Here is a 21,439-nt window from a genome sequence, read left to right on the forward strand (position 1 = left end):
AACTTTTCGATGCCAAGAACCCCAAATACTGTAGCAATAGCCAAATAGCAATAGCTATTTTGGCTGTGGCACCCCTATTGCGAAATGGCACATCCCCGACTCCCACGCTCCAAAAATAGAACAGCGGATCTAGAAGCTCAAAACTCACCGTGACGTGTTGTGAGCTTATTAGGCCCGTAACGATACAGTAACTGCATCGATGCATCGTTTTGAATTTTCAACGATCTACTATATCGATATGCAAACAGCTAAATATCGTATCGTTTGACTTTGAATCGTATCGAATCGTTTTGCAATGCAAATAATCGTATCGAATCGTTCTGCAATGCAAATAATCAATTATATCAATACTAAGTACTTTTAAGAAGAAGAAAAGAGAAAGAGGGGTTTATATCCAGTATCCAGGTATTTATTTTTCACACAGAATTCTTGGGTAAATAAATAGTTACTATATCGATTTTAAATCATTGAATCGAATCGTATCGTTCTAAATTAACCTGTCCTGTATCGTTCATGTATCGTATCGACTAAATCGCTGAATCGAAACGTATCGTATCGTTCTAAATTAACCTGTATCGTTCATGTATCGTATCGACAACCAAGTATCGTGATACGTATCGAATCGTTGTTAAAACGTATCGTTACACCCCTAGAGCTTATAGATCTATTTTAGATTTTTTTTGAAAATGTTTGAAAAAGAATGATTGAAATTGAAATGACAGGCCCAGAATAGGGACCCATGTTGAAAGTGTTTAAACTGGCACAATAATCTTATGAATTGAATTTGAATTGAATTTAGATGTTTAATATATTTTTTCTTCTTCTTTCCAAATAGCCCCCCTGGCGCCCCCCCCCCCCCTTTGGGGCCTCAGCATTAACTTTGAAAATATGTGGCCTGCTGTAGAGTACATATAATTTGTGTTTGCATGTCATTGTGTGTATACATGTACATGTGATGCTGAGTCTTACTGAGCGAGTGCTTGCGGGTGCGGAGGGGCTCGTGAGGGACACCATCTCCTGGATGGCCAGACGGAGCTTCAGCCTGTGGAGAGGGTTGCTGATGCCTATCTCCCTCTGGATCTCTGTGTCGGACAGGTTGGCCATGATGGCACCGCTTTTCACATTGGCACGGCACGCTGCCACGTACCACGCTGGCATCCCCACCCACAGCTGTGACACAACACAGAAAGACACATAGAACATGATTCAATTAGGTTGCGATGAATGACCCCAAATTGAACCATATAATCACTGGAAATGATTGGCTGACGCTCTACCTCAAGCCATGTGACCACGGTCGGGCCGTCCCACGAGGCAAAGGGCAGTCCCTGACGGCAGGCTTCCTCTAACAAGTCGTGCCTGAGATGGAATTTGGAGAATGATCAGAATAGACACACATGGCGACCGAGAGGGTAGCGAGAGCATGCAATTTTAACACACATTGTAAATGTTCTAAAATGAATGTTGGATGTGTAAATGGATGACTAACTTCTTCTTGCTGCGGCGATCTTTCTCCACTGTTCCAGTCCCGAGTTTGGCCAGGCCCAGGGGGTCAGCTGAACCCAGGTCATCAGAGGGTGTGGAGGCTGGAGAGGGAAATGTACAAACGTAGTGAGAGAGTTGTCCAGAATATGAGCCCTGTTTATTCAAGAGTGCAAAGAGGACTTCCAGAAGATTCATTGAATGACAGGGAAGTCACTGAAGCAATACCAAGTGTGGACCCGTGCATTGTAATAAGTAGCTTAGCGCCAACACACCGTGCAATACAACATAATACATGTATGAGTCTATTCACTGACCCAGTGATGAAGATTCACGCCCAGGCCCACCAATTCTTCCCTTTTCCTTCTTCCCAAAGAGACGACCAATGGATGACTTAATACTTTTCTTCTTGCTGGCTTTGTGGAGGGAATCCTGGCTAGCAGTGATTGCTCCATCAGTGGACATACTAAACAGACAGGAATAGACCAAAGAAGAGAAAAATGGAAAATCAACAGTAGGTAGATAGAAAGCGAATTAAACCAATTCTTAAAGGTTATTTTGCGAGCATATCGAGTTATTCATTGACTTTCGTGCTAAAAGTGCAATCACAATACCTGCGGAATTCACGGTGATCATCAAGCCCCGCCCCTGGGTGAGTGTGGGTCATTCTGTCCAATCGCAGGGCACGAGGAACAGCAGGCTGGTTGGGGTCAATCAGGGCTAGTGCTCTGCATTCTTCGCCCTCTTTGTTATTCTGCATTTAGGAGGAAAAACATTTATGTTGTTAGCATAAGCATGCAGCCCCAGTCCCATCTGACAGTTAACAAAACATCTACTGATGCACAAACTTGGACACATCATCAGTGTTGTTTCCTGGAGTCACTGGGTGTTTCGGGTCTTGCAAACAGACGGATGGAGTCTCCATCTGCGATAAAAAGGCTTCAACTGCCTGTGAGCTCCAGTACCGTTCCTTAGTGCTACCTATCCTTTGTGAGGCTTTAACATTTAACATGTATACTTTGTTGAGGTATAGGGACGCTAGGGTTCATGTGGTTAACAAACAATCATATTCAACATAGCTAAAGTCTTTACCTTACCTTGAGACCTTATGAGTATTTTGAGACTTGTACAGTAATTGTGCATGTTCTGTCCATCATCATGTAGCATGTATTCTAGGTACGTGAAGCAGGATGATATTATATAACCCAGTGATAATATTATATTATAATACAAGTTATATCAACATCAGATCACATCTTCTCTTGGATTGTCACTGATAACTGTATTGAGCATGTAAACGGCTGTAAAACACCTGCTCTCAGTTCTGAGAGCATTGAGGTCAGTACCTGTCTGTCACACTCCCTGGCAGGGGAATGCGGTAGGCGAGGAGTGGAATGTCCAGAGCTGGGCGGGGAAGGGGAAGCCAAGGTGGAGGATGTGAGTGAGGGGGTCATGTACCCCCGTCCCATGCTGTCCCGACCTCCACCCAGCGAGGAGGGGGGAAGGGACACGTCCAGGGCCACGCTGCTGACCCGACTCTCGATCTCCTCCGCCCTCAGCTCCGTGCTTTCCTTCTCCTCCTGTATCAGCCTGAGGGGAGAGGGGAGGAGAGACAAGAAAAAGAAAAAGATATTCGAAAAAAGTCTTCCCCCAATTAAATGAACATGATCGTCCGATTATTGACATTTAAAACTGAGTGCTGTGCCCATCGAACGCTCCACTGCGATACGAGTCAAGCTCTCCCTAAACTGCTACCTTCAGGGCCTGAATTTCAATTTCATGCAGATTGCGGGGATTGTGATTATTCAATTGATTGCCACAAATGTTGCACTGATAATGAGGGAGATTCCCGCACGCATTCACAGCGATGATATATTTATCAATGTGAATGTGGAAGGACTGGCTCAGAAGCGCTGTATTCAGTCTTCCATCCGTCCACTCTCTGTCTATCCCTCTTTCTACAAGGCTATACCCCACCACTGGCTAATGAATAATGGTGATAAATGATCGTGATCGCAATATTGATCAAAAATAATCGTGATGATCACTTTGGTCATAACCGTGCAGCCCTAACTGCACTTGTCTGTGAGGAGCAGTGTTGTTTTTGAGAGCAAATTTTGATTTAGTTTTAGAGCGCAACACCTGAGCACATTTTTACCAAACATAAAATGACTTGTCTTAGTTCTACTGGATCTCTTCTCCACTAGTCCCTCCCTAACATTTTAGTCTAGTTTTTATTTGTTGTCGAAATTGTCAATATATTTCTTAGTTTTAGTCATCATAGCTTAGTTTTTATTTCGTTTTTATTTTGTTTTCGTCAGTGAAAAAAGGTAGTCGACACTTTTCGTCAGTTTTAGTCGACGAAATCAACACTGGTGAGGAGCAGAACAGTAGCACTTACTTGATCTCCTTGTTGATGGCCTCCAGCTGCTCCTGCAGCATGATGGCCAAGGTCTGTACGTCCGTCTGCCCACTGGGGGACAGCAGCTCAGAGCCGAACATGGTCTCTCTGTCGTCCTCGTCGTCAGAGCAGCCTCCCTCCCCGTCGAACCCGGGGCCCATCATGTTGCCGCTGTCCCACTCGCCATACTGGAAGGACAGGGAACAATCACACAGGGAATGAGGGAAAGACACGAGGACATGAGGAGACGAGAGGAGAGGCAAGGTGAGGAGATGAGAGGAATGAATTCATGATTACCGTAATCATTATCAGTGGTGTGAAGTAACTAAGACTAAGTACATTTACTCAAGCACTGTACTTAAGTACAATTTTAAGGTCTACTTTGTAGATTTAAAATATTATTACAAAACATACATTAACCACTTCAGCCCTATTTAGACTTCGGCTATTTGAAAATAGCCGATCGCGGCGCGTTGTGAGCTTGTAGGTCGGCTATTTTCAAATGATTTTATACATTTTGAAAACGTGAAATGGAAGATTTCTGCATAATGAGTGCTTTTACTTTTGGTACTTTAAGTACACTTTGATGTCAATACCTTTGTACTTTTACTCAAGTAAATTTTGAATACGAGACTTGTACTTGTAACAGAGTATTTCTGCATTGTAGTATTGATACTTTTAGTGTACTTCTTCCACCACTGATCATTATCATCATCCCCATCATAATAGCATGAGATCCCGCACCTTGTTGCCGTCGTCCCGAGGGGCCCCCCACCGGCCGCGGTGTGCCCGCCTGACCACCACCCCAGTAGTGGAGTTGCTGTAGCCGGACGGGAGTGAGCCGCCACCCTGGGGGTACCGCAGCTCCGAGGCGCTCCCTGGAAGAGATCTTCGAAAAAGGGTGGATGGAAGTGAGCTCACGCTGCCCGCCCTATGGAGGTTTGGTGAGATCCAGAATTCATTTGTTATGGCAGTGGTTCTCAAAAACAAATGTCTTTGGCTTCAGTACTCCCCTTTTCCCCTGGTTTCTGAATCCAAGTATACCCCCTTTTCCCTGATTTCTTAGAAAAAATTAATGATAAGCTACCTTTTTAATAATATAACATTACAAATTGGCAACGGAGTGAAAGAGTTTTAGTGTCTCCTGAACAGATTTATTGTGGCCATAACATACATTTTCATTTAAATGTTTTAAAAATAAAACAGCATAACAGCAAATAAGTATATTAAAGGAGTAATTCACCCCAAATTTTTTTTATATTTTCCATCAATTACACACCCCATGAAGCCTTGAATTCATGGAGATTCTTTAGTTTTTGTCGCATTCCTGAGCCAATCATTTGATGACTGGCGGAAAGATGCTAATGTCTCTGGTGGGAGACTCGTCATCAAATTATTGGCTTATGAATGCAACAAAAACAAAAAAATCTCCATGAATTCAAGCCTTCATAGGGTGTGTAATTGATAGAAAATATTTTTTTTTTGGGGTGAACTACTCCTTTAAGTAAATAAGTATATAATAATTGGGCTAGTCAAGTTTTTGATCTTATTTGGTTGAACACTTTACAGATCAGCGGGTTCGCACAACGTTTGTCAATGTGTTATCATTAAACATAACAGTAAAATACATTTTCTCTCATGTACACTGTGTAGTATCTCCGCATACCCAAATTTGAGAAACACTGTGTTATGGAACAGTTCTTGAAAATGACAAAGTACCCTTAGGAAAGGGTGTAAAAAACACTAGCTACAAGGTCCCAAGGTAAACAGCGTAACAACATATGCGTTCAGATGACAGATCATGTGCAATGTTTCTTTATAAAACACACCACACTCCTCCCTCCAGGCATCACATAAATAACTCCTCTGTTTTGGTAGTAGAAGTACATCACAAGAGAACTCGAGGTTTAAGGGGGAATTGGGGGGTAAACAAAGGTCAGCTAGTCTGAGCGAGCGCCGCGGAGCAGGGGTGTGCATTAAATCTCCCCCTGGGACAGTTTAGAATGTTTATTTAGTCCTTTATGTGGAATATATAAATAAATACCCTTGAAGGGGTCCATTGTGACTAACCTGGAATAGGAGGAGGAGCCAGGCCGGCCTCTCAGCTGGTCCAGCTCCAGTTGAACGCGCTCCAGCTCAGCCAGAAGCTGGTCCTACAGGACAATGATGGGAAGGAGAGGTCAAAGGAAAATGACTGATCACTCTGAAACGGCACATCTTTTGTTTGCTTGAAATTAGTAAAAAAAAAAATTGTGGGAATTGTCTAAAATTTAGACAATTCCCACAATTCTATACTAATTTGATGTCACGATGACAATGAGAATTACTTTGATTTAGACTCTAAATCAAAGTAATTCATCGTGACATCAATATTAGGCCTGTCACAATTATTACATAATCGTCTACCGGTAATTGCAATTATTTAAGATAATCGCAATGATTTTTGCATAATCGTTTCCATGTTGAAATATTTTCACACATTTTCAAATATGAAAAAAAGCAATCTACAAGCTTGCAACACATCACTCCGTGACACGTTGTAAGCTTGTAGATCTGCTATTTAAGCTTTATTTTTACATGTATAAAAATGATCAAATATGTCAATAATTGCTTTGAATATTTCAATTATTTGTCATATCTGCCTGTGTAATGTTTTATTACGAGGCCTAAAAGGCTTCATAATGTTGGCCAAACACACAATTAAATCGTTAATCGCAATTATTTGAGTGACAATTAATCGTCAACTCAATTTTGTAATCGTGACAGCCCTAATCAATGTGTGCATGAAACACTGGCAATCGTTTTTTTTCCAGCCTTGGATTACAGTAGATTGCATCGCAAGGTTGGAATAAAATAGAATAGCTAATTAGCAAAAGCGTCACGTGTTTGTGCATGTGTGACTTGAGGCAGGATACTGGTGTTAAAAGTCTCAGCTTGTGACAATTTAAAATGAGTAAATGCTAAACAAAAACAAGCAATTAAATAAGTGAATATGGAAATACCTTGTTTGCTAGAAGATCATCCTGGATTTTCTTCATATTGGATAGTTCCTCCGACAGAGAGTTCTACAGTGCCAGAAGGGGAAGAATGAATATGCAATGTACCTTTTGCTGATGTAGTTGACAGACCTTTATATGAGAACCAAAGCACTGACGAGATACATCTCATTACCTTCTCCTCCAGGGCGGCCATTCTCTCTTTGAGATGGAGCTGCAGTCTCTCATTGGACTCTGACAGGAGTTTGTCTACTGTATCTGAGAGGCGTTTGTTGTGTTCGTCATTCATCTTTTCCCTCTGCCTGGCCTGCATTAAAAAATACGACAGAGGGGCAGATTCAGGGCACAGAAACATAAAGAGAAACAAAAAGATGAGATCCCTGATGTTGTCAACCTCCCTTGGCCAGGGGAAAGTGTACTACTACAACCAGCCGCCTCTTTTCACCGGACAGTAAGGAGTTTTACCGGGAGAGCGTAAAACACGCGGAGGTTCACGCTATTACAGAGTACACACAAACAGAGAGCCGGCTGATGTATGGCACCAATCATTTTGTTTGCGTATAATGTTGGCCTGAGCCAGCACTTTTTTGCGATGTGGCCTCCTTCCTCAACAGTGATTTCACACAACGTTGGGGTCGCTAATGCAGCAATGAGGACACACACACACACACACTGCCAATTGTGTTCGTCAAGGCACCCGGACAGGCCTGGGGCACTGCTGTTGAAAAGTGAACCTACGTCTCTGCTGGTGGTGAGCGAGTATTTTAAATGTCGCCCAGACGTACATTTTGACCAAAATGCCAAAATACAGGTAGAGACAGAGAGATAAGCGGCATTACCCTCTGTAATTCCTGGTTCTTCTCTTCTTGTTGAGCCTCCATCTGCCGCAGCCGCTCCTCAAAGTTTCCATGGCGTTCTTCCGCCTAAATAAGAGAGAATCACAAAATGTGTAGTCTTGACAGACACTACTTTATCCGTATTACCTGCGTTCTAGCGGCAATCCAAGCAGTACCTTGTTGAGGGCAGCTACTCTCTGTGCGAGTTGGGCCTCGATCTCGGGCAGCGTCTCGGCCCTCTGGAGGGTCTGCTGGAGCTTCTGTTTGGCGTCGTCCAGGCGCTCCTGAAGCAGCCGGTTCTTCTCTTCACTCTGGACACAAGGAGGTAAAACACAACTTTGATGCTCACCCCAACTATAAAGGCATTACAATAATCAATGTGTTAATTCATAGTTAATAATGAATGCCCTTCTCAGTGGCTGCAATATTCTTTTTATAGGGCTCTCAGGCACAATGGAAGCCTTATGCCCTATGCTCATGCAGGCACAAACATCAGAGCAATACCAATACAACCAGACCGGTTATGTGATTTTAGCTGTTCCCCCACCTGTCTGTGCAGAGACTCTTTGCTGGCCAGTTCGTTCTCTAGCTTGTCTTTGATGTCATGGAGAGACGTCGCCTCCCTCTGGGCGCTCAGGTACCTGCGTACACCACCATGGTACAGTGTGAGATTAGCGTTGTAGTGCTGGGTCAGGCTAAGATAATCCATGATTTTGTGTGACTGACAGAGCTGGTCTGGTACATTAAGGAGGTGAAGGAATGGGTGTGAATACTGCAGCAGAGGGCTGAACCCTGATTTATACTTCGACGTGCGGCGGTGTCGCCTGCCAAGAATAGCCGATTTACAAGCTCACAATGATGCAACGCATTGTGAGCATGTAAATCGGCTATTTTCGGCGCGCGACACGTCATACGACGGAGCATATATTTGGCGATAGGCAAATGAAACGTACGTTTTGAAAAACTCAACTCATAAAAAACAACAGTGTTTTGAAGACAAGTAAATGAACCTAAGAAAAGAAAAACTGTGTTTTGAAGAAAAGTAAACCAACGGTAAAGAGGATTTTGATCTATATTGTGGTGGTGGTGGTGGGAGGGAGGTTGTGCTGTCATTCTTCAAACTCTGTGCCAAGGATCCAGTTTCCCAATTAAAGAATCCCTTTACTTTTTAGTTTGCAAAAAGTTACAGTATGTAAAACGACACAGGGCAACGTTAATTATTCAGGGTTCCCACTCTATTTCATTAAAAAAGATTCACACTTGCGTTAGACGTGAGCAATCATGTCATTACAAAATTCTATCGCTTTTTCCAGATTTTTCCAGGAGAGTTGAAACACTCTAATTATAAATTAGAAACGTCAGCACGGACGTCACCAGATGAAGAAGCCGGTGACAGCTTAAAGGGGCATTACGCCCTCACAACATGTTTCAAGCCAACATTACCTCAGCCATATGCATTATGATACATGTCTCACACACTGTGGGTGAGAGAAATCACCATGGGTAAGAATAGATCTTTACAATTGCGATATTATTCTGAACGCAGCGAGACAGGATCAGGTTACCTGCGTTCTAGCGTGGTAATCCTTTCCTCCATATCCTCTCTTTGGCACAGGGCCTGAAGGAGAGGAGAATCGTTTGTGATGACGCATAGAGATAAACAAGTTCATAATGTATCATTGGACACGCAACTATGCTCTCATAACATATCACGTTACACTGTAACTGATGGATACGTATCTGGTAGTGGGGTGGCATGTTCTGCCTTGTGAGGTAATAGTGTCATGTTATATTTAACAACAGCCTATACAGCTCAAACAGGGCTCAACGTTATGTCGCCCCTTCTTATTTCATTTCTCAAACCAAGAACAAAACAAAACAACACATTTTCCATTGGTGCTTTTCAAGTAGATGCATGTTATGTTCTAACAGACAATGTATGTAGTCCAGAGAGCTGAGGGCCTCGGCCAGGAAGGAACAGATTGGCCCAACAGACCTCTTTTACGTCCCTCTGGAGCTTTTGATTGGCCTCCTCTGACTTCGTCACCTCCCTCCTGGCGGCCGCAAGCTGTTCCTCTATTTCCCCAACCTGACACGACAGCACAAGACGACACAGACAGAGCCGTCATTACTCACTGCTAAATCCTAAATGTGCACTTTGGAAATGGCTGCACTTTTGGAAATGGCGAATCAGAATATTCATATTAATGGGTGAATGGGAACTCTTCAAGAGCACCAAAAACCCAATATGCTGAGCAAGGGGTCTGAATAAGGGTATGAGGAGTGTAAAACATTCATGAGATAAGAGGATATTAGTAGTATTTATGAACATTACTTCATTTCTTCAATTGAATCCTTTGCCTGTTAAATGTTGAATTTGTGTAATCCAAATAAAGAAGGTAGGGACTGTAGTTAGTTAGCAATCATTCACCGTCTATTCAGTTTGAATTCATTACATAATAATTGATAAATGACTAAACTTTAACTGTGTATGTCCGACAGTGATCAGAATGCACTACATAATGACGCTTGCCAAAACAGTTGCATTATTCTAATTAGCCACAAGAGGGAGGAGGGGACACAGCTTCCTCCAGCCTGGACTCTCCTTGTTAAATGCCCCTGCTGTGCTGTTGGAGCTCCTTCACTTCTGGTTTAGCCCAGCACTACTACAGTAAGTCGCGTTATTATGTATTAATGATTTAATTATCAAAACTGTACTGGTACATTGTGCAAAGAGGTTACGAAATGCATGCACAGCCTTTCTGATGGTAATTGTGTATACAGTATACAAGCATGTGTGCATACTGTAAGTAGAGTACACATACTCACGAACGCACACACAAACGCACACATGCACTCACTCACACACTCACTCACCTGCCGGCACATGAGAGCCAGTCTCTCTTTCAGCTGGGAGAGCTCAGATCTTTGTCGCTCTATTTCTCCTTCTCTCTGTCTGTCGAGCTCGCCATCGTCCAGGGCAGACGACGGGCCATTGGGAAGGCGCTGCTTTACAGCAGCGTATTGGAAAAACAAATAAGAGCAACAGAGAAAAAGAATCAATTAGAACCAGTTGAGGTTGCAGGTGAATATTAATGACATTTCGGCAAGGTATGGTAAGCTCTATTGAAACAGCACAACAAAACATCATGATATCCATACATTTATAGTACTACTCTACTGACTGTTCTGGTGCACACGCACACACACACACACACACACACACACACACACACACACACACACACACACACACACACACACACACACACACACACACACACACACACACACACACACACACACACACACACACACACACAAAAACACTGGAACCAACATGCATAAAACCCTCCCTTACATCTTTCCCGCCTTCCAACCCTTGTTGACGTCTTTTAATTTGGTCTCTTAAAGAGATTACCTGGGAAAGACGGAGACAAAATAGCAGACAATAGATTCAACTTTCTGTCATTGTTCTGAGTCACGTTGAATGTGCTGTGCTTCAAACATTCAAAAAGGGCAGAGTTTCCAGACTGTACTTTACCTCTTGAGAAGACGTTTGTAGTTGATCCTCCAACAGAGTTACCCTCTCGAGGGCCACGCGAAGCCTCTCTCGAACCTGCAGGTGCCCAGAGGAATGAGACAACCCATGGGAATACCTCACAAATATTATTTTCGCAGTGCATTATCACAACTTGTATCAAATGAAGACGTATATTGGAACTTCCTAAATCGATTTGCCTTGTTGGTAACACTTGCTGTGCATCCATGGATTATACTTGCATAATGCATTGTAATCTGGTTATAATACTTTATATGTATAGTAATAAGAACACATGAATACTCATAATGCTTTATAACAATAGTCCTAACACATTATAAAGCATTTGATAATAACTTCGTTAAGTAAAATGCATTGTAATTGCTTTATTACAATATAAATGCAGTTAAAAGCACTCAAAAGTACTCTGTCTAACATATCTCGAGAACCGTTAAACCGATCGACTTCAAACTCTCACCACTATTCTGCTATAACATTGTTCACTTCTCTCACTCTGTGCTTCTGTTGCAGGCTGTCGTTATCTCTTATTTTGAAGTCCACCGACCGGGAGTCAAGGGTTTACGTTCGTCTGACTTGACACGTTGTGCAATGCTAAGCTTTCACTAAACGTCAGTAGGTAGGCTACTACTGGCACGGCTGTTTTGAGCTGCTTTCTTGTATTTTCACACGTCGGTCAGGGACTAGTAGGGAACCGCAGCCCATAAGGAAAAGTCTGCGGGTGTTTTTTTTCTTTTTTCTTTTACTTATAATTTTTATCCCACGATTTTGTAACCCTATTTTTTACACCCAGTGCCAATTGTCTATGTAATCCTGGGCACTACCTTCCCTCTGCCAACCTAGGGAGGCCAGGGCCGAGCTCATGCCTCCTTCAATGCATGAGAGCCAACTGACCTTCTTGTCACCTGACAGGGGAGAGTTTCCCTGGTTGGACGTAGCGCGTGGAAGGAACACGTTATTCCAACCAGTTCCCTTCCCCTCCATCAGGCGCCCCGGCTGGCCTGGGGGAGGCAGTATAGTGACCAGGATTACTGCATGTTTTTGTGAGGGTATCTACCCTAGGAGACACGGGGAGAACATGCAAACTCCACACAGAAAGGCCCTTTCGCCAACCCCACCTAGGGTATGGGCACTGATGACGCGGAGGAGAGAACACGCCCCCAGCGCCCACAGCGTCCCCTGCGGGAATCGAACCCAGGACCTTCTAGCTGTGAGGCGACAGCACTACCGACTGCGCCACCGTGCCCCTGCGGGTGTTTTTTTATATAGATATCGCGGGTGGGATGCGCCCGCGCTCATCTCACGCACACCCGTAGTAGAGTTAAATAGTCGCGAAGATTGTCTACTGGGAAAGAATGCTTGCATGAGCTTTTTGAGCGACTGACTGCAGTTGAGAGTGTGTGCGTGTGTGTGTGTGTGTGTGTGTGTGTGTGTGTGTGTGTGTGTGTGTGTGTGTGTGTGTGTGTGTGTGTGTGTGGGAGAGAGGGCGAGAGGGCGAGAGAGAGAGAGAAGGGGGGGAGACGGAGTGCTCTGGTGTTTGGACAGATATCTCGTGTTGTAGCGAACTAAAGACGGTTGCATCCTCAGACTCCTCACTCAAACGTGCACTTTCCCGGTAGGCAAATCGAAAGCGAACTCCACCTGCTCAAAAGTTTTATTTACCTGCCACGGGCAGTCTGGCAACCGTTAAAAAGTGTCAACCCCTGGATCGAATCGGTGCATAGACTAGCGTACTCGCCAATTCCGATATGACCAAAATAGGAGTATCGGACACATTTCCGATCCTAGTATCGGTATCGGGACATCTCTAACAGAAATAGGATGCATAGCAACTGTTACCTCTCCATTTGAAACATACTGTACGGTATCCGCAGTACCGATTTGCCGCCTCTTATCCTGAACTGGAAATGTCATGTGCAAATTGCACTTTTGGGACAGCCCTGGTGGACCGATTGTCAATTAGTGAAACTGAGAGGCTCTGCTGCCGACAACGGTCTTCTACGGCAATTCAAGGCAAACAAAAATGACATTGTTAATTACACCAACCTTTTCGTCCAGCGCCTTGTGGTGCTCGAACAGGGACTTAAGGGCCTTGAGGACTTCCACCTCACTGGAAACCCCTGCCGGGGACTGGGCCTGTCTCTTCACCACCGTCATCCTCAGGCTCCGCTCGTGACGCGACACCAGACACTCCAGGTGTTCCAGCAGTAACTGGGGAGGGTGGGAGGGTGTTAAGCATCATTTATACTTCATCATACGATACGATATAGTTGCAAAAAGAGCAGATCTGAGCTTGCAGATCTGCTATTTTTGGTGCGCGACACCGTCGCACCATGAAGCATGAATTAGGCATCAGCAATTCAGGCAGAGGAGAGAAGAAAAGAGTGATGACGTACCGTAGAGCACAGGGGAGGGAGGAGAGGAGAGCAATGGTGAGAGGGTACAGAAAGACAGGGATAGAGAGGGAGAAATGGAGAGGAAATAGGGAATGGCAAGACCATGTGGGTGATATCATGAGATGCAGAGAAAATAGAAGATGGAGAGGTGTAGCAGATTTGAAGGAAATGAAAATGTTTCAAGAAGAGCGGTGAGGTACCACAAAACGAAACAAAATGGTTGGAGAGATAAGAAACGAGAAGACGATGAACGAGGGAGAAAACACAAAGAAGAGGGACGAGGGGAAGTAAAAGAAAAGAAAACGGAAAGGGAGCGCCGTCCCACCCACGCAGTCACAGCACAATGGATGAGGAAGATAATGACAGGAAGACAGGTTTTTTTTGCTAATAGGCAAAATGGCCGCTATAACATCTTACACGTGTGTTGTTCCTCTCCGCCTTGAGCTCAGAAATCTCCTCCTCTCTCTCCAGTAGCTGCTCCCGGCAAACGTTCAGCTCTTTAGTCAACACAGCGAACTCCTGTGGAAGACACATGCAACATGCGTTCAGGTGTGACGCTGTGTCAGGTGCGTCTATTTGACCAGATACAGTAGTTCTTTAGGAACACCACACACACACACACACACACACACACACACACACACACACACACACACACACACACACACACACACACACACACACACACACACACACACACACACACACACACACACACACACACACACACACACACACACACACACACACACACACAGTGGGAAGATGTACTGTACTGTATATGTGACGTAAACACACTTAACAATCGCGTGGCTCACTGACACACTTTCCCGTATCACTCTCCCCCTCTGTGAACACAACATTCATGGAGAGATTACGTCACACCATTACACAATGGCACTGCACGGGAATACACAAGAGAAGGCCTGAAAACACAGCGCCGATATGTCACTTGCAACACTAACGGGAATACATTTGCAACTAGTGCGCAGTAATGGAGTGCAAATAGGAAAGCTTGTCTTACATCATTTGTGAAAAACAAAATACAAACAGACAGACAGACAGACAGACAGACAGACAGACAGACAGACAGACAGACAGACAGACAGACAGACAGACAGACAGACAGACAGACAGACAGACAGACAGACAGACAGACAGACAGACAGACAGACAGACTCACTCAGTGGATGTCATGGTCAATGATCTCTTATAGTTACTACACTATAGCTATAATATATCTATATGGTTAAGAGATCATTATACTTAGCTGATCTAAAAGCTAACACTTATTTTTTTTATCGTTGCCTATAATGACTTGCATGGCCAAAATATGCATGCCCAAAATAGGGTGAAAGTGCTTCACACAAAAAACAGCAGCAAAACATTCTAGGATTGAGGAAACTGCTCTGTTTGACTGGCTGAGAATGACAGTGACATTGCTACCTGTTTTATAAATCAAAACAAGTATAAATAGTACATAAACACATAATGGGTCTGTGAGTGAGCAAGGAGGAGGAGAGGGGAGAGAGAGAGAGAGAGAGAGAGCGAGAGAGAGCGAGAGAGAGCGCGAGAGAGAGAGAGGGAGAGAGAGAGAGACAGAGACAGAAAGAGAGATACAGATGGTGACACAGTGGGTCCATTGGCTCATGGCCTTGTGGGATTGTTCCTTGTTTGGATAAGGGCGGCTTCTCAGTTGGCTTCTCTTTGTTCCCTTGTCGATTCTTTTCCATTTCATCTCTGAAAAAAGAAAGCCTCTGTGGACTGGCAGGCCTTCATTCATCTAAATGAAAGTAGTATCTTTCTTTGAAATACAGCGGTTAATATGAATACTAAAAAAGAAAAATCTAAGAGAGGGAAATGTCAGCAAAACTGAGACTGTGTCCGAAACATTAGCATGTACTCAATAGTGTGTGGAATGCACACACATTTCATGGAAATAAAATAGTATGCGATACTGTACGCTAGGCCGGCATAAATATCCCACAATGCAATATGGTAGTGATGACGTCAACATACCAGAATGTACATGTTGGACAGCAACCACACAACAACAATTAACCACTTAAACCCCAGCATCCATATTGTGGGGAAAGCTTTCGCTGAAAATAGCAGATCGACAAGCTCACAACGCGTCGTGTGTCGATCGGCTATTTTCAGCGGAAGCTTACCCCACACTAACAGAAAACAGAAAATACGCTAGTATAGAGCCCTGAGGGACTCCGTCAACCATATAGGGTTTAAGTGGTTAATTACTCTTCAGGCCAAACTGCTACTTACATTCAATCAGAGAAAATGTGATCTGAATCGACTGACATTGCCATACTTTAAGCACCGGTGGGGCAAAACAAATGAAAAAAAAATAGAAAAAGTGCTTCTCGGAGCACAGGTCTCCGCCAGGTCAGGTAGGTTATTGTGGGCCAGCAATGTTCGGAATTCAGTCATTATAGAGGTGAGTGGAATCTGTAGAAGTTGAGGGATTCATGTTGATGAAGTTATTGCACAGACACAATACTGTATGTTGATTGGCGCAATTATTTGGCTCTATAATAGGCCAATGTGAAAAGGGTGGCATTTCTTCCTCTGCCTTTCACAGCAATCGGACGCTGTGTTCATGATTTGAGGCATTTTGTTCAAAACGGACCACTCCTGCAAACTTTGGAAGCCAATCAGGATGGACAATCGGACAGATCCATCTTGATCACATTACTATAGAGATACTGTTTACCGATTTGCGTGATGTTTGGAGCAAATATGGAGTAATATAATTGTTTTTGTGTGCAGAAATCGGCCTCCTGGTGACGCTATAACAGGCCGATGTGAAACATTTGGGGCAGAGTGCAGGGAGTGTGTGTGCACAGTTTCACGTCGATCGAGCCAACGGTGCCGGAGATTAGCTGTTAACAGACAGAAAGACACGTGGACGGACACATGGTCGGACAGGCAGGGTGCAAAACATAGTCTCGGTCATGCCTTCGGCTTGGCGGAAACAAAACTTTTGGCCTGAGGGTGGCGTTAGAAGTCCTGGTGTCACTCAAACGGTTAGGATTAATCTTCTGAGGAGTCTTCTTTTGTGCAAGCGGAAATTTGGGCCTACAGTAGAAGAAAGGTCATTGGGTCACTCAAATCTATATGGTTCCGACCGGATTGGACAATAATGCAACATTATTATTTCCTTTATCCATATACCTTTATCCCTACCAATATACTGGCCTCATTCCCACCCAGCCTTACTCATCTGCGAAGAGAAAAGCCTGGTCACGACCTAATGCAGAGAGTGTCTATCTATGGGGCGACTTCCGTCGTACGCATTTCCCCGGGAAATGATCTCTTTCGACCAATCACGACACTTGTTTCATTCACGAAGAACGTAAACAGATTTGTCAACGTTAATTCCTAGGGCGGTACTACCGCCAAATTCCGGTACTTCCGTTTAGACACTCAACCGGCTAGGTCTTGCCCAGAGAGCCAATATACAGGGTATGGGCATGTACTAATGAGATCAGGAACTCCTTATATGGGCATAAAGGGACACAGGTAGACAGACAGATACAGAGATCTCCATATATGGGCACAAAAGGGACACAGACAGACGGCTACAACGGGTACTCCGACAAATCCCCGATACTATGACTCTAGATGTGAACTCTAGATGATAGCCCGAACCTCTAGTATTATTAAATGCCTTGATTTTGCATATGGTAACATAGCACATTTTGTTATTAACCTGCTGTAAACATTGTGTATATAGATATTTAGGCTACAGAAAACCTACGATCAGGATAGGTCCTACATTGTTGCATTTTTAACTGTTACTTTTAAAACACTATGGAAAAGAACTGTGGGCGCTCGGGTGGTGCAGTGGTAAAGTCCCTGCCCACCACCACAGAGGTTGTGGGTTTGAACCGTGGTGCATCCGGTTTTGTCGAGTGTCTACACGAACACAATTGGCCCATGTTGGGGGGAGGGAAGCCGGGCGGGAAGGGTGATATCGGTCATTGCACGTACTCCTCCTGCGGGCCTGTCAGCGGGGAGTGTTGGGCGGGAGGAGTAGAACGAAGGCTCTACGCGACGCGTCCTCCTGGTGGGGGCTTCTCACTGGCAGGTGAGTCAGTAGGATACGACAGCAGTGACAACACAGAAATGTGTGTGGGGAGGAATACATTGGCATAACGACTAAATTGGGGAGAAAAGGGGGTAAAAAATAATTGGCTACTCTACATTAGTAAAAGAAAATAATAATTAAGGTATATACAAGTATCCTTGTATTTGTTTATATGGAGCTTGGGTGGGTTTGCCAGGGTGGACTTCTTCCACTCCTGACAACTGAGTATGGGAAATGTGGGGAGGGGCAGATTTAGCAGTTCAAACATGATTTCCAAAATATACACAACATACTCATTGTTTATGAGAATGCCGAATTATAACATAGGTACTGTTTTCAACATTATTTGAATTACCAGTGTTTTGTGAAAAAGGTCAGTAGCCCTGAAACGTCAAGTTTTGAGCGACATGACGGGACGCCCTGAAAGTCAAGTTTTGACATGACAGAACGCCATGGCGACGTTGCATGTTGACAAAACTATGCCTAAACCTAACCCTAATCCTAACCTCACAAAAATATGTCTAAACCTAACCCTAACCAGGCCTGGAATTTCGTCATTTTAGGGGCAAAGCCACTTGGCCTTTGTTGTTGTCCATTTTTTGAGGGCACAAAGGCCAAATGCCAGGGCAGGAAGGCTATCAAATAAAACAAGATTTTAGTCCATTGAAAGAATGAATTGAATTTAAGGATGATTTTAAATTTAATATGTATACTATCGGCAGTGAAATAAATAAATTATGGTATTTACAATCTGATCCTTGCTCGGCCCTGCACCAATCAAAGTCACTGGATTGGTTTAAAGATGGGGACTCAGGGGAGTTAAGAATTCAGAATCTCAACAAAGACACTGGTGTCTACATGACAAGAAAGAAACACTAGTGTCTACATGACAAGAAAGAAACACTAGTGTCTACATATTGACAAGAAAGAGACGGAGAAAAAAGTGGTACTGTCAGCTGGGGCCACTGTGGCCTTTTTTTGAGGGGCACATGGCCAAACTGAGGGGCAACGACGGCCATGGCCTTCGTGGCCTCCGTGAAATCCCTGCTCTGACCCTAACCCTAACCTCACAAAAATACGCCTAAACCTAACCCTAACCCTAACCTCACAAAAACTAGGCAGAGAGAGAGAAACAAATTGTCTAGATCCGATCATGGGAGGTTGCGTGCGGTTACTAGTCAAGCGTTGCTACCAGGTAACCACAGAGACGCTGTCTAATCCCTTGATTCGAGTAGTATTTGAAGCTTCAATGCGTGCCTTTTATTTTTTGTAGTCCTATAGTGACGCATTAGGGAGTGAAAACGACAGAGCAGCAATAACTGACGCCTATATGTGAGAATGTGTTGGTAGGAGCAGGCAACCAGTGCATGAAACATGAAAACATTGAGATCCTGCACACTGTCTTCACTTTACAGCAAACCTTCATACCTTCATCAGGTATCTCCAGTGTGTAACATCTGTTGCCCTAAAATGTTTCCTATCCACATAGTACTGTAGACTTATTCAGCTGGATTACATTTACACCTGCCGTTAAAATGTGTCCCTTCCCTGGCATTCACATTGAAATCGGATCTAATTTTCCCACGCAAAATGCAGAATGCTGCGCATCATTTCCACATCCGCCAGAAATATGATTGCTCAGGATAACACTGATTTATCATTGGCGTTCTGATGTTGGAGTTTAAAAGCCTACAGTACCTACACTCGGGTCCAGCTCAGTAGCCTTGTGATTGGAGTGTCCGACATAAGATTGGGAGATAGGGGGTTCAATTCCCAGCCAAGCCATAGCTAAGACTATAAAAAGGATACCCAATGCCTCCCTGCTTGGCACTCAGCGTCAAGGGTTGGACTGAGGGTCCTGTGTCATGTAGAGCTGAACCTAATTGCACTTTTTCATACTAATATTGGGATTCAATTCCCGATTGAATATTTTTTTCTCTCTATCAAGCTCACGCTATATACAGAAACTGGAGATGGACCCCTAAGGTACCTATGGCAGGGGTCTTAAACGTTTTTCAGGCCAAGGACCCCTTAGCTGAGAGAGAGATGAAGCAGGGACCCCCCACTACATATTGTATAAAATTGTGTTGGAGATTAAACTTTTTCATAGACTTGTTTGACAACACTATCATTGTGTAGTGTTGTGTTGGATTCATGTTAATGTGTATTTTCAGACAGTTAACCACTTAACCCCCCCAAAAAAATAATCTTTGGTGAAAATAGCCGATCTACAAGCTCACAACGCCTCGCACTGCGAGGCGTTGTGAGCTTGTAGATCTGCAATATTCGGCTAATGTTCCCCTCAGAATAGGGATGCTATAGTTCAAGTGTAATGTAAAAAATTATCCTATCACAAAGATTTAGCGGCCCCCTATAGTAACTCTGAGGACCCCCCTAGGAGTCCCGGACCCCCTGTTGAAGACCCCTGACCTATGGGATAAAGGCTATGGGTCTTATGGCTCCGGAACCGTTGTTTCTCAAGGCTACTTACTTTACTTACATTTGGTTTCTACACACAAAAACATTCATTTCTATTTCCGTTTCTTTTTTTTATGTGGACTGGAGATGCATTTACACAATGCATCTCTGACCACCTTCTGAGGTGGTTTGAGTGATCAGATCTTTGCGCAATCCGATTACAATATGATCACCCAGGACAAATGTTAATGCAAGTGTAAATGGGGCCTGATCATCTTACAGAATCTACAAGTTATCTGGAATAGCATGCCAAATGAAACAGAAAACAGCATACCACAGAACACATGTGAACATAAACAGAACATAAACCTGTTAAGGCCTTATATTTGTGTAGAAGGTTCTTAAGTACGCTGAGCAGGGTGCATTGTGATGTTCCTTGGTAGCTGCTGTGTGTCCGTGCGTGCGTGTGTGCGCGTGTGAACTGTCACTGTCAAGGCTCTGTCTCATGTTTCAAGACTCAAGCCATGCATGTTCAAACGAACATAATAAATGCACAGCTATGCTTTCAGGCTACATAACACAAACAATTTCACCTTACATCAACACTCATATTATACTTCCCCCATTTGCATAAATAAATGTCCATCTTACACACACACACAAACACAGTACCTGTGGCAGAGCGATGGAGAGCTGCCTCTGAAGTGAGTCCTTCTCATGTCCCAGCTCTCTGAGGCGAAGCTGGGCCGTGCCGAGGCAGTCCTGGGTTTCCCTCAGGTTCTCCAGCAGTCTCTCCCTCTCCGTCAGCATGTTGACCATCAAGGACTCCAGGTTCCCCGTGCTCCCCCCGTCGTCTCCCCCGCCCCTGGGTTCCCTGCCGCCGTAGCTCCCTCCTGCTACGGCACCAACCGAACCTCCGACCCCGGCTCCAGCGGGAGACGAGGGACCCCCGCCGGCCCCGCTGCGTCCATCCTCCGAAATGGTGGGCATCACCTCACACATCATCATGAGACCGTGGCGTGTGTGTCAGGGTCTCAATGAGAAAAATGAAAACAAAAAAAGGACTAAATGAGGGGATTGTACGTGCAAAGTGCTCGACTCCGTGCTCGAGGATTCTTCTTTAATCCAGTGTGGTCTTTTACGTTACAGAGGCGTGCGATTTCAGCCTTCAACAAACATGTTCTTGTAACAAGGATACTTCACGTTTTACTAAAAGTGCTATGTACAAAATATAAATATTTATTTC

General features: G+C 44.1%; 1 protein-coding gene across 1 annotated transcript in view; it reads right to left on the reverse strand.

The window, feature by feature from the left end:
* Positions 1–21,201, reverse strand: part of LOC308105516 (liprin-alpha-3-like) — a gene marked incomplete at both ends in the record, with an annotated part of 25,338 nt that extends 4,137 nt beyond the window's left edge. Inside the window, 22 exons of the mRNA XM_080456301.1 lie at positions 970–1,170; positions 1,278–1,359; positions 1,490–1,586; positions 1,800–1,948; positions 2,097–2,236; positions 2,829–3,072; positions 3,884–4,071; positions 4,628–4,814; positions 5,954–6,036; positions 6,886–6,948; positions 7,055–7,186; positions 7,719–7,802; positions 7,892–8,026; positions 8,263–8,356; positions 9,281–9,333; positions 9,712–9,804; positions 10,593–10,721; positions 11,077–11,136; positions 11,260–11,334; positions 13,321–13,485; positions 14,088–14,189; positions 20,866–21,201. Coding sequence (XP_080312427.1) covers positions 970–1,170; positions 1,278–1,359; positions 1,490–1,586; positions 1,800–1,948; positions 2,097–2,236; positions 2,829–3,072; positions 3,884–4,071; positions 4,628–4,814; positions 5,954–6,036; positions 6,886–6,948; positions 7,055–7,186; positions 7,719–7,802; positions 7,892–8,026; positions 8,263–8,356; positions 9,281–9,333; positions 9,712–9,804; positions 10,593–10,721; positions 11,077–11,136; positions 11,260–11,334; positions 13,321–13,485; positions 14,088–14,189; positions 20,866–21,201 — 2,892 coding nt within the window. The remainder of the gene's footprint in view (positions 1–969; positions 1,171–1,277; positions 1,360–1,489; positions 1,587–1,799; positions 1,949–2,096; positions 2,237–2,828; positions 3,073–3,883; positions 4,072–4,627; positions 4,815–5,953; positions 6,037–6,885; positions 6,949–7,054; positions 7,187–7,718; positions 7,803–7,891; positions 8,027–8,262; positions 8,357–9,280; positions 9,334–9,711; positions 9,805–10,592; positions 10,722–11,076; positions 11,137–11,259; positions 11,335–13,320; positions 13,486–14,087; positions 14,190–20,865) is intronic.
* Positions 21,202–21,439: the final 238 nt, after the last annotated feature.

Source organism: Gymnoscopelus braueri (genome assembly GCF_963280865.1).
Source record: "Gymnoscopelus braueri genome assembly, chromosome: 17".
Classification (NCBI taxonomy): domain Eukaryota; kingdom Metazoa; phylum Chordata; class Actinopteri; order Myctophiformes; family Myctophidae; genus Gymnoscopelus; species Gymnoscopelus braueri.